At 45.9% G+C, this 12,840-nt stretch overlaps 1 protein-coding gene across 2 annotated transcripts in view; it reads left to right on the plus strand.

Moving 5' to 3' along the window:
* Nucleotides 1-12,149, plus strand: part of TTC39A (tetratricopeptide repeat domain 39A) — a 553,301-nt gene extending 541,152 nt beyond the window's left edge. For both annotated transcript variants that reach the window (XM_069232685.1, XM_069232686.1), the window contains exon 18: nucleotides 10,283-12,149. In XM_069232685.1, coding sequence (XP_069088786.1) covers nucleotides 10,283-10,409 — 127 coding nt within the window. In that variant the 3' untranslated portion in view covers nucleotides 10,410-12,149. The remainder of the gene's footprint in view (nucleotides 1-10,282) is intronic.
* The last annotated feature ends 691 nt before the right edge of the window (nucleotides 12,150-12,840 follow it).

A 12,840-nucleotide genomic window follows, 5' to 3' on the forward strand; every position in this document is an offset into this window, starting at 1 on the left:
CCACACACTAAGTAACTTGGTACCCAACCTTCACCATGTGAAGGTTAGACATATAGGTGACTTATAAGTTACTTATGTGCAGTGAAAACTGGCTGTGAAATAACGTGGACTTTATTTCAGGTAGGCTGCAGTGGCAGGCCTGTGTAAGAATTGTCTGAGCTCCCTATGGGTGGCAAAATAAATGCTGCAGCCCATAGGGATCTCCTGGAACCCCAATACCCTGGGTACCTAAGTACCATATACTAGGGAATTATATGGGTGTACCAGTGTGCCAATAAGAATTGGTAAATTTAGTCACTAGCCTGCAGTGACAACTTTAGAAAGCAGAGAGAGCATAAACACTGAGGTTCTGGTTAGCAGAGCCTCAGTGATACAGTTAGGCACCACACAGGGAACACATACAGGGCACATACTATGAGCACTGGGGTCCTGCCTGGCAGGATCCCAGTGACACAAGGGCTAAAACAACATACATACAGTGAAATATGGGGGTAACATGCCAGGCAAGATGGTACAGTCCTACACAACCCTCCCCCCCCCCCCCCCAAACGAAGGACAATAGTACTAGCCATGATCTGATGAGTCTTCATTGTCTAAGTGTTAATATCTGGAGGGTCCATCTGCATTGGAGTGGGTACTCCCAGGTCTATGTTCCACTATATAGTCCATTCCCTGTAGAGATATGGACCACCTCAACAATTTAGGGTTTTCACCTTTCATTTGTTTTAGCCAAAGTAGAGGTTTGTGGTCTGTCTGAACAATAAAGTGAGTGCCAAACAGGTATGGCCTCAACTTTTGCAGTGCCCAGACCACAGCAAAGGGCTCCCTCTCTATGGCAGACCAACGCTTTTCTCTAGGGGTCAACTTTCTGCTGATAAAAGCAACTGGTTGATCCTGGCCCTCAGAATTCAGTTGTGATAAGACTGCCCCTACCCCTAATTCAGATGCATCAGTTTGAACAATGACTTTCTTGGAGTAACATGGGCTTTTTAGGACAGGTGCAGAGCACATGGCCTGTTTGAGCTCCTCAAAAGCTTTCTGACAGCTAGCTGTCCATAGCACCACCTGGAAACAGTCGAGGAAGCTGGCAGGATGAGGCGCTACAATGTTGCTGGTAGTCTTCTTGCTACTTTGTTGCGGTTATGCAGGCGTCGGGCCAGGCCAGCCTCCTACATGAACTATGAGGGTGGAGCCTAGAAGAGCCTAAAGGAGATTACCTATAATTGGTGTCACTAGAAGAACTACAGTAAACATTTGTTGCTTTAAATTATTCTAGGGCAAAGTGGTTGTAGCCTATACAATTGAAATATGACTGGGAAAATTGGCTTACCTTTCAGATTATTTATATCTGAGTAAAAATATGAACTTACCTTTTCCATTCTTGAATTCTGCAGACTACATACTTTTGAATGTCTCATAACTATGACGTAAGAGTTAAAAAGTATAAAATTAATTGGAAATTGGTTTTGATGGAGTGGTATTAGTTCTAAGTGAATCATGAACCTTGAAATATTAAATCTGTCTGCATAAAAATGTCTTTTGCATTATACAGTGATGTTTACAATTCTCTTGTGGTTTTGCAATGCCCACCCTCCCTTGAAGGAATCCTTCCTAGACTATGAGTATCTTAGAGTTTCTGATAGAGACTTCTTGCTGTAGGTTCATCTTTTAAATATTCCCTATGCATCAGACTGGATCCAGAAACTTTTCAGCAGTACCTCGGTGCACTAGGTGGTGTCAGGTGGCTCTTCACTGACACAGGTTCGCTCTGGAAGTGACTTGTGGAGCCTATATAGGTGTAGGAGGCTGGCCTGGCTTGTAGTGGGTAGCAGTGGTACTTACACCTTATGCCAGGTCCAGTTATCCCTTATTAGTACAGTGTAGTAGTGTTCTGGCAGCTTAGGCTGATAGAGGTAGTTAACTATAGCAGAGCAGCCAAGGTTGAACTGTAGGAGGCTATCCTGGCTTATAGTGGGTACTTTGTGGTACTTACATCCTGGCCAGGTCCAGTTATCCCTTATTAGTAGAATAGAGGTGTTTCTATCAGCTTAGGCTGAACTAGGAGACATGCAAAGCTCCTACGATACCACTTATATCGTATAGCACAATATCATAAGAAAACACAATACTCAGAGTTACTAGAAATAAAGGTACTTTATTTTTATAACAATATGCCAAAAGTATCTCAGAGATTACCATCACTTAGAAGGTAAGTAATATACATAAGATATGTGTACACAAACCCAAAACAGGTAAGTAACAGTAAGAAAAGTAGTGCAAACAATGTAGAATCACAATAGGATGCAATAGGTGAACATAGGTCTAGGGGCAACACAAACCATATACTCCCAAAGTGGAATGTGAATCACGAATGGACACCAGACCTATGGGAGCTTGTAGAGGGTCGCTGGGACTGTAAGAAAACAGTCAGGGAGTCCAAGATACCCCACCCCAAGACCCTGAAAAGTAGGAGTAAAGTTACCCTACTACCCCAGAAAGACACATTAGTCGTGATAGGGGGATTCTGCAAGAACCACAAGCACCAGCAAAACACTGAAGACGGATTCCTGGACGTGAGGACCTACAAGTCAAGGGGACCAAGTCCAAGAGTCACAATAGTGTCCAGTGGGGGCAGGAGCCCAGGAAACCCCGGATGAAGGTGCAAAAGGGCTGCCTCTGGGTGGAAGAAGCCAAAGATTCTCCGACAACGAAAAGGGCTAGGAACTTCTCCTTCGGAAGGTAGATGTCCCACGGCGTGCTGGATGTTGCAGAAGTGTTTCCACGCAGAAGTACTGCAAACAAGCCTTGCTAGCTGCAAGGGTCGCAATAGAGGTTTTTGGGTGCTGCTGGGAACCAGGAAGGACCAGGATGTCGCCCCTTGGAGGAGGAGACAGAGGGGGCGCTCAGCAATTCAGAGAGCCCCCACAGAAGCAGGCAGCACCCGCAGAAGTACCGGAGCAGGCACTTAGAAGATTGGTGTAACCGGAGTCACAAAAGGAGGGTCCCACGACGTCGGAGTCCAACTCCGAGGGTTGGGCAATGCAGGACGGAGAGCTGGAGACCCAGGCTATGCTGTGTGTAGGAAAGTACCATCTTGCCTGGCATATTACCCCCATATTTCACTGTATGTATGTTGTTTTAGTCCTTGTGTCACTGGGACCCTGCCAGACAGGGCCTGTAGGAGGCTGGACTGGCTTGTAGTGAGTACCAAGGGGTACTTGCACCTTGCACCAGGCCCAGTTATCCCTTATTAGTGTATAGGGTGTCTAGCAGCTTAGGCTGATAGATAATGGTAGCTTAGCAGAGCAGCTTAGGCTGAACTAGGAGACGTGTGAAGCTACTACAGTACCACTTAGTGTCATATGCACAATATCATAAGAAAACACAATACACAGTTATACTAAAAATAAAGGTACTTTATTTTTATGACAATATGCCAAAGTATCTTAGAGTGTACCCTCAGTGAGAGGATAGGAAATATACACAAGATATATATACACAATAGCAAAAATATGCAGTATAGTCTTAGAAAACAGTGCAAACAATGTATAGTTACAATAGGATGCAATGGGGAAACATAGGGATAGGGGCAACACAAACCATATACTCCAGAAGTGGAATGCGAACCACGAATGGACCCCAAACCTATGTGACCTTGTAGAGGGTCGCTGGGACTATTAGAAAATAGTGAGAGTTAGAAAAATAACCCTCCCCAAGACCCTGAAAAGTGAGTGCAAAGTGCACCAAAGTTCTCCTAAGGACAAAATAGTCGTGTTAGAGGGAGAATGCAAGGAAAACACAAATCAGCAATGCAACAACGATGGATTCCTGTCTGAAGGTACCTGTGGAACAAGGGGACCAAGTCCAAAAGTCACAAGCAGCTCGGAGATGGGCAGATGCCCAAGAAATGCCAGCGGTTGGTGCAAAGAAGCTCTTACTAGGCTGAAGAACTGTGAATACTGCAGGAACGATAAGGGCTAGAGACTTCCCCTTTGGAGGATGGATCCCCCACGCCTTGGAGAGTCGTGCAGAAGTGTTTTCCCGCCGGATGGACGCCAACAAGCCTTGCTACACGCAAATCGTGCGTTTGGCGTTTTTGGACGCTGCTGGGGCCCAGGAGGGACCAGAAGGTCGCAAATTGGACCTGCAGCGAGAGGGGACGTCGAGCTAGACAAAGAGCCCTCACTGAAGCAGGTAGCACCCGGAGAAGTGCCAGAAACAGGCACTACGAGGATGCGTGAAACGGTGCGCGCCGAAGTTGCACAAAGGAGTCCCACGTCGCCGGAGACCAACTTAGAAAGTCGTGCAATGCAGGTTAGAGTGCCGTGGACCCAGGCTTGGCTGTGCACACAGGATTTCCGCCGGAAGTGCACAGGGGCCGGAGAAGCTTGCAAAGTCGCGGTTCCCAGCAATGCAGCCCAGCGAGGTGAGGCAAGGACTTACCTCCACCAAACTTGGGCTGAAGAGTCACTGGACTGTGGGGGTCACTTGGACGGTGTCGCTGGATTCGAGGGACCTCGCTCGTCGTGCTGAGAGGAGACCCAAGGGACCGGTAATGCAGCTTTTTGGTGCCTGCGGTTGCAGGGGGAAGATTCCGTCGACCCACGGGAGATTTCTTCGGAGCTTCTGGTGCAGAGAGGAGGCAGACTACCCCCACAGCATGCACAAGTAGGAAAACAGTCGAGAAGGCGGCAGGATCAGCGTTACAGAGTTGCAGTAGTCGTCTTTGCTACTATGTTGCAGGTTTGCAGGCTTCCAGCGCGGTCAGCGGTCGATTCCCTATCAGAAGGTGAAGAGGGAGATGCAGAGGAACTCGGCTGAGCTCATGCATTCGTTATCTAAAGTTTCCCCAGAGACAGAGACCCTAAATAGCCAGAAAAGAGGGTTTGGTTACCTAGGAGAGAGGAAAGGCTACTAACACCTGAAGGAGCCTATCAGCAGGATTCTCTGACGTCACCTGGTGGCACTGGCCACTCGGAGCAGTCCAGTGTGCCAGCAGCACCTCTGTTTCCAAGATGGCAGAGGTCTGGAACACACTGGAGGAGCTCTGGACACCTCCCAGGGGAGGTGCAGGTCAGGGGAGTGGTCACTCCCCTTTCCTTTGTCCAGTTTCGCGCCAGAGCAGGGGCTAAGGGGTCCCTGAACCGGTGTAGACTGGCTTATGCAGAATTGGGCACATCTGTGCCCAACAAAGCATTTCCAGAGGCTGGGGGAGGCTACTCCTCCCCTGCCTTCACACCATTTTCCAAAGGGAGAGGGTGTCACACCCTCTCTCAGAGGAAGTTCTTTGTTCTGCCATCCTGGGCCAGGCCTGGCTGGACCCCAGGAGGGCAGCTGCCTGTCTGAGGGGTTGGCAGCAGCAGCAGCTGCAGAGAAACCCCAGGAAGGGCAGTCTGGCAGTACCAGGGTCTGTGCTACAGACCACTGGGATCATGGAATTGTACCAACAATGCCAGGATGGCATAGAGGGGGCAATTCCATGATCATAGACATGTTACATGGCCATATTCGGAGTTACCATGGTGAAGCTACATATAGGTAGTGACCTATATGTAGTGCACGCGTGTAATGGTGTCCCCGCACTCACAAAGTTCAGTGAATTGGCTCTGAACAATGTGGGGGCACCTTGGCTAGTGCCAGGGTGCCCTCACACTAAGTAACTTTGCACCTAACCTTTACCAGGTAAAGGTTAGACATATAGGTGACTTATAAGTTACTTAAGTGCAGTGTTAAATGGCTGTGAAATAACATGGACGTTATTTCACTCAGGCTGCAGTGGCAGGCCTGTGTAAGAATTGTCAGAGCTCCCTATGGGTGGCAAAAGAAATGCTGCAGCCCATAGGGATCTCCTGGAACCCCAATACCCTGGGTACCTCAGTACCATATACTAGGGAATTATAAGGGTGTTCCAGTAAGCCAATGTAAATTGGTAAAATTGGTCACTAGCCTGTTAGTGACAATTTGAAAGTAATGAGAGAGCATAACCACTGAGGTTCTGGTTAGCAGAGCCTCAGTGAGACAGTTAGGCACCACACAGGGAACATATACATGCACACCTATGAGCACTGGGGCCCTGTGTGACAGGGACCCAGTGACACATACATATAGGCCACAAACCTATGAGCACTGGGGTCCTGACCAGCAGGATCCCAGTGACACATAACAACCATACTGAAAACATAGTGTTTTCACTATGAGCACTGAGGCCTGGCTATCAGGATCCCAGTGAGACAGTGAAAACAGTGACAAACACCCTGACATACACTCACAAACAGGCCAAAAGTGGGGGTAACAAGGCTAGAAAGAGGCTACCTTCTCACAGGGCCCCAGTGCTTATAGTATGTGCCCTGTATGTGTTCCCTGTGTGGTAGCTAACTGTATCACTGAGGCTCTGCTAACAAGAACATCAGTGTTTATGCTCTCTCTGCTTTCCAAATTTGTCACTACATGCTAGTGACTAAATTTACCAATTCACATTGGCATACTGGTACACCCATATAATTCCCTTGTATATGGTACTGAGGTATCCAGGGTATTGGGGTTCCAGGAGATCCCTATGGGCTGCAGCATTTCTTTTGCCATCCATAGGGAGCTCTGACAATTCTTACACAGGCCTGCCACTGCAGCCTGAGTGAAATAACGTCCACGTTATTTCACAGCCATTTTTCACTGCACATAAATAACTTATAAGTCACCTATATGTCCAACCTTCACCTGGTGAAGGTTCGGTGCCAAGTTACTTAGTGTGTGGGCACCCTGGCACTAGCCAAGGTGCCCCCACATCGTTCAGGGCAAATTCCCCAGACTTTGTGAGTGCGGGGAGACAGTTACACGCGTGCACTATACATAGGTCACTACCTATGTATAGCGTCACAATGGTAACTCCGAACATGGCCATGTAACATGTCTAAGATCATGGAATTGTCACCCCAACACCATTCTGGTATTGGTGTGACAATTCCATGATCACCCGGGTCTCTAGCACAGAACCCGGGTACTGCCAAACTGCCTTTCCGGGGTTTCCACTGCAGCTGCTGCTGCCAACTCCTCAGACAGGATTCTGCCCCCCTGGGGCCCAGGCAGCCCTGGCCCAGGAAGGCAGAACAAAGGATTTCCTCTGAAAGAGGGTGTTACACCCTCTCCCTTTGGAAATAGGTGTGAAGGGCTGGGTAGAAGTAGCCTCCCCCAGCCTCTGGAAATGCTTTGATGGGCACAGATGGTACCCATCTCTGCATAAGCCAGTCTACACCGGTTCAGGGATCCCCCAGCCTTGCTCTAGCGCGAAACTGGACAAAGGAAAGGGGAGTGGCCACTCCCCTGACCAGTACCTCCCAGGGGAGGTGCCCAGAGCTCCTCCAGTGTGTCCCAGACCTCTGCCATCTTGGAAACAGAGGTGTTTGGGGCACACTGGACTGCTCTGAGTGGCCAGTGCCAGCAGGTGACGTCAGAGAACCCTCCTCATAGGTGCTTACCTTTCTCAGTAGCCAATCCTCCTCTGTGTGCTATTTAGGGTCTCTCCTGTGGGCATCTCACCAGATAACGAATGCAAGAGCTCACCAGAGTTCCTCTGCACTTCCCTCTTCGACTTCTGCCAAGGATCGACCGCTGACTGCTCCAGGACGCCTGCATAACCGCAACAAAGTAGCAAGAAGACTGCCAGCAACATTGTAGTGCCTCATCCTGCCGGCTTTCTCGACTGTTTCCTAGTGGTGCATGCTCTGAGGGCTGTCTGCCTTCACCCTGCACTGGAAATCAAGAAGAAATCTCCTGTGGGTCGACGGAATCTTCCCCCTGCCAATGCAGGCACCAAACTTCTGCATCACTGTAGGAGGTTGGCCTGGCTTATAGTGGGTACCCTGTGGTACTTCCACCCTGTGCCAGGTCCAGTTATCCCTTATTAGTAGGACAGAGGTGTTTGCGTTCAGATCGCTGCATTGGCGGCTGTCTGGCTACCATCCACGTGACCGCCAGACTCATGATGAGGCCCATAGTGTGTAGAAGGAAAGAAAGGGAAATATACAATTTTATTCAGTATCTAAAAAACTTAGAATGATCTAAAAATAATAATATAAAAATAAGGTACTTCTGTATGGTGACGGCTCAGTGCAAAGTGACAAAGTGAACTTGTATTATATACATATATACATGTGACTGGAAAAAATTATAATAATGTTGTCCTGGGGTATCTATTCTTTAAATATCCACACCTACATTTCATCAATTTGAAAGCCAGACCACAGTTATGTATTCTGTGGACGTTTCGACCCTATATCCAGATTAATCAGTGCAGGGTCATCATCAGGATGGTAAAATTGAGTGGAGACACCTTGAAACGAAAGGGTACCAAGTGTGAATATAAAGCCTGGAATCCTTCTAAATAAACACTCAAAAGGACCAAAAAAGGTTTACCAAAAATCGTCCTTATTGATCTCCTCAAGTGGTCCGCGCGGGGTCTAGGAAAAGGGTCAGTCTTATTATTCTAAAATTATAAAGGTATTACGGTATGTCAAAAAAGCCGCATAAAACAGCCATCATTTAGAAGAAATTTCATGATTATGTTGAATCTAGTAGGGGGGTGCCTAACAACTAGCATGCACATGTGACATGCAACCATTATGTGCAAAAGACTTGAATTATTGTTGTATGGTGAAAAAAGACACAGTGTGTCGCGGACAGAAAATTCTGGAATAAGGCAAGCGTAAATTCTGGATGGCATTAACACGCACAAGTAACCATTGTACAGACCGGACCAACCAAGCAAAATATAATTTTTCGAACTTTAAAACTAACCCCCATCTGTGGGGAGAGAGAGTGAGTAATGTGAGTATTATCATCTAGTGGTTGGTGAGGGCCTGTGAACAGTACTTGTATGTGCCCAAATAGTTGAAAAAAACAACCTCCAATGCATCTTTACATGCTGAGAACCGCGCTTGCAAAATACGCAAAAGCGCGGGTACACCGGCCTGAAAAAACAAGAGGCAAGCTAAATCGGGATACATTGTGAACAACGCAGACGTTTACCACGCAAGGGTAACCACTCTTGCTGGAACGATGTCTGCCTTTTATTGTGCCTTAACCACACATGTGCTAAACTACGCATATGCATGGTTAAGGCTTAGAAAAAGTCAGAGTGGATCGTAGGAGGACACGGTGAGGTAAGTGGGGCCTGGCCAGGGTTGTGGGTAGTTTTTAGGAGTGGGTGGATTAAGGGCTTGGGGTGGGTGGTAGAGGGGTCGCGCTATTTTCTTTTAGGGGCAGGGGTGGGAGGGTTTGGGTCTTTTTTTGTAGGGTTTAGAGAACTTAGGGTAGGGGAAGGGCAGGATTTTTTTTTTTTAGGGCTTAGGGTGGGGGCAGGGTACTTTATTTTTCAGGGGTTGGGGGAGGTTTAAGGAAGGGCATTCGGAGGGAGGAGAGAAGAGGATGAAGGATATGGAGAGGACAGAGTGAGGTAAGTGGGGTTAGGGCATGGTTGGTGGGTAGTTTTTAGGAGTGTGGGTGGAGTTAGTGCTTAGGGTGGGTGGGTGGTCGGGGTACTTTACTCATTAGGGGGGAAGGTTTTAGAGCTCAGGGCAGGTGGGGGTGTCTGGGTAGTTTATTTATTAGGGGCAGGGGTAGTTTTGGGTCTCAGGGCGGGTGGGGAGGTTGTATTACAGAATGACGCATGCCGTTTCCACATATGTCTTTACTAAGCATGCTTTTACAACAAAATTCGTGGTAAAGGCATGCGTGGTCTGTCATACAACCAGCTAAATCAAGGTGGACAAAGTGACAAAAATAATTTAAATCAGAAAGGCAAACCGAAAACAAAGCCTAAAACGGCATTAAAAAACCTGAAACTCCTGTACATTGGAAAATGCAGCTACAGTAAAATAACAAGTTAATTCAAATGATAGGTCAAACAAGTCATTTAATTAAAACCTTAAATCATATATACACCTCAATAAAAAGGTTCAAAAAAGCATTGTTAGCGGTTACTTAACTGTGAAAAAGCAGCAATAAAGAGAAATATAACTGCTGAGTTCTGGCTTATATGGACTATGGCCTTCTGATTCTATTTTAAGTCTGGTTGAAGTTACTTTTAAAGGCTACATGGAGTTGCAATAAAAGATTTATTCTTAATGCTAGCCTGCTGATCTTGAGGTGAAGTTTTACTGAAAACTGTTTGTACATTATAGAACTACTGGAGGTGGATCCTGGTGAAGTGCATTCTACAGTAGCAAAATGTGAGATTTAACTATGTCTTAGGTGTTAGGTTCTTATATTGCCTCTCGTTTGTTTTCAGGAATAATTACAAGAATTACTCAATGGAATCCAGGACTCACTTCAGGATTCAAGCGGCTCTACTACTGGCCAAGCCACGTGCAGAAAATGGAGCGCATACACCATCACCGTCGCCTAAACGCAGATGAAGATTTCTCTTTAGTTTTGGGGAATTTTTTGTACTGTTTTTCGAGCCCACTTGTACAAAAATATTACAGACTGCAGAATTAAAAATGTTCACATTGAGAAAACAGCTTACATTTGGAAAAGCTCTGGCCAGATCTGTGAACGTGTAGAATTTTGCCCTGGCGCGGTTCCCTCCTCACTTCGTCTGCGGTTCGTGTAGGCTTGTGAAATTAAAATAGGTTTATGCTAAAGAGACATTTGCACTATTCACATAATAGCAAATCAAGGATACCCAATGCAAGAGACATTTGTGGTTTTCAAAGCACCTGACACTTGTGTCCAGTTTTACTCTGGCTGGACCGGGACCCTAAGCCTACATTTATAGTACCTCAGTAGAGGCAGAATTTTGATATTCTTAAGTGGTGAACCCGTATGTGTGCCATTAACTCACAATACTATTGTATTAAAATTGAGAAAATCTTCTTATCTGCTACTGGCGTGGCACAAGCCTGCTGGAGCAAAGGCAGGCACCAAGCAGAAATGTTTTTACTTACCTTTTTCCTGAAGATTCCCAGCTTCAGACGTTAAACCTTACAAGAGCTGGCCTCCCACTTACTTGTCCCATTCCTAAGGAGCCAGAGCTATACATATCTAACATGTTCAACAATTGAAGCAAAGCTTATTTTGCCAAATAGGAGTGCTCATCAGAATATCTAGGGGGAACTAAGTGTACATATGTAATTCACTCGAACTATTTATTAGACTACCTACAGGTATATAGAGGTCCAGATATCCTTAGCTAGAACTAAACGAAAAATGACACTTTTAAACACACATTACAATGCCTTTACTCCCAAATCTTTCAGATATTTAAAACTCTGTAACTTGACAACCGTGATGAAATAATGCACACTTTTTTTGGTAAAAGTTGCTGCCGGATCACGTCACTTGGGTTAAACCCAAGCACTTTCACAGGCCGTGTGTGCTAAAGACCTGGTGGGTGTACGGCGTGTTGCTGTGCAGGCTGGCACCCCCTGTTTGAGCCTGTGGGAGGTGGGAGATGGGAGACAGACACCCATAGAGATCAGTTCAGAGGGCTGAGAGCATGCTATTACGAATTAGATTGAAAGCAAGAACAGGCAAGGAGAGCAAAGACACAAATGTTACCTAACGAAGGCAGAAAGAATGCAGGAGATGGGGGAGGAGAAAGATGACTTAAAAAAACAAACCCTACAATCTGTTTGCGTTTCATGATATGAAATGGCCACATGATAGGATTTCTATACCAGAAACATTTTAAGCCGTCGTTTTGGGCAATTTCTGTGCAAATGAAAGGCATTAAAAGGCCATGATTCCTAGATTTCTGATTTTATATAACTGTAATCTCTATGAAAAAATGCCATAAAATGTGTCATGTTTTGCACTTAGGACCGGGGTTCTGATTTCAGATTTTATTATACCACTGGGATAACTCTATCTTGCAGGAAAGCTGTAATGTATCAGACACTTGGAACCAAAGCCCTAAACTCTGACTACGAACTCTTCATAATCCCAACATAAAAAGAGGCAGGAAAGAGGCTCCAAGATCCTACTTGAAGCTGCTAAATTATTAAGGTTTGTTCTGACGCAGAGAGAGAGAGAAAATCCAGTTTTTGTGAGAAATCAGACACCATTTCTTTTTATTTAAAGTGTTTTACAATATTATTATTTAGATGTATTTAAATATGGACAAAATAAAACATTGATTATATTACAAAAATACTTTACTTTCGCTTTTGATTTTTCATGTTTTTTCATTCACTTAGCTCCCTTTTCTTTGTTCTAATACTCTGTTGTTTCATTACCGACATTCTCATAATTGTTTTTTTGTCTGCACTCATGTTTTGTTTGGCTAATCGCCAGTATATACGTCTTGCTTTTTACCTGAAGTGCTCCCTGAGTTAGAAAAAGTAGCTGTAGTTCTGGCTCAAACCACTGAAATTTGTTGGTGAAGGTTAAGCAATGTACCCAAAACATGTGATACCTCTTGGGGCCCCTCCGTGGCAGCATATTGTTCTCTTAATCACTCTTTTGTTTGTTTCTGTACCGGCCCCAAATTGTTGTTTTGAGCATGGCAGTGTAGGAAAGCACCATCTTGCCTGGCATGTTACCCCCATATTTCACTGTATATATGTTGTTTTAGTGTATGTGTCACTGGGACCCTGCCAGCCAGGGCCCCAGTGCTCATACGTGTGCCCTGTATGTGTTCCCTGTGTGATGACTAACTGTCTCACTGAGGCTCTGCTAACCAGAACCTCAGTGGTTATGCTCTCTCTGCTTTCCAAATTGTCACTAACAGGCTAGCGACCAATTTCACCAATTCACATTGGCATACTGGAACACCCTTATAATTCCCTAGTATATGGTACTGAGGTACCCAGGGTATTGGGGTTCCAGGAGATCCCTATGGGCTGC

Source organism: Pleurodeles waltl, chromosome 4_2 (assembly GCF_031143425.1).
Source record: "Pleurodeles waltl isolate 20211129_DDA chromosome 4_2, aPleWal1.hap1.20221129, whole genome shotgun sequence".
Classification (NCBI taxonomy): Eukaryota; Metazoa; Chordata; class Amphibia; order Caudata; family Salamandridae; genus Pleurodeles; species Pleurodeles waltl.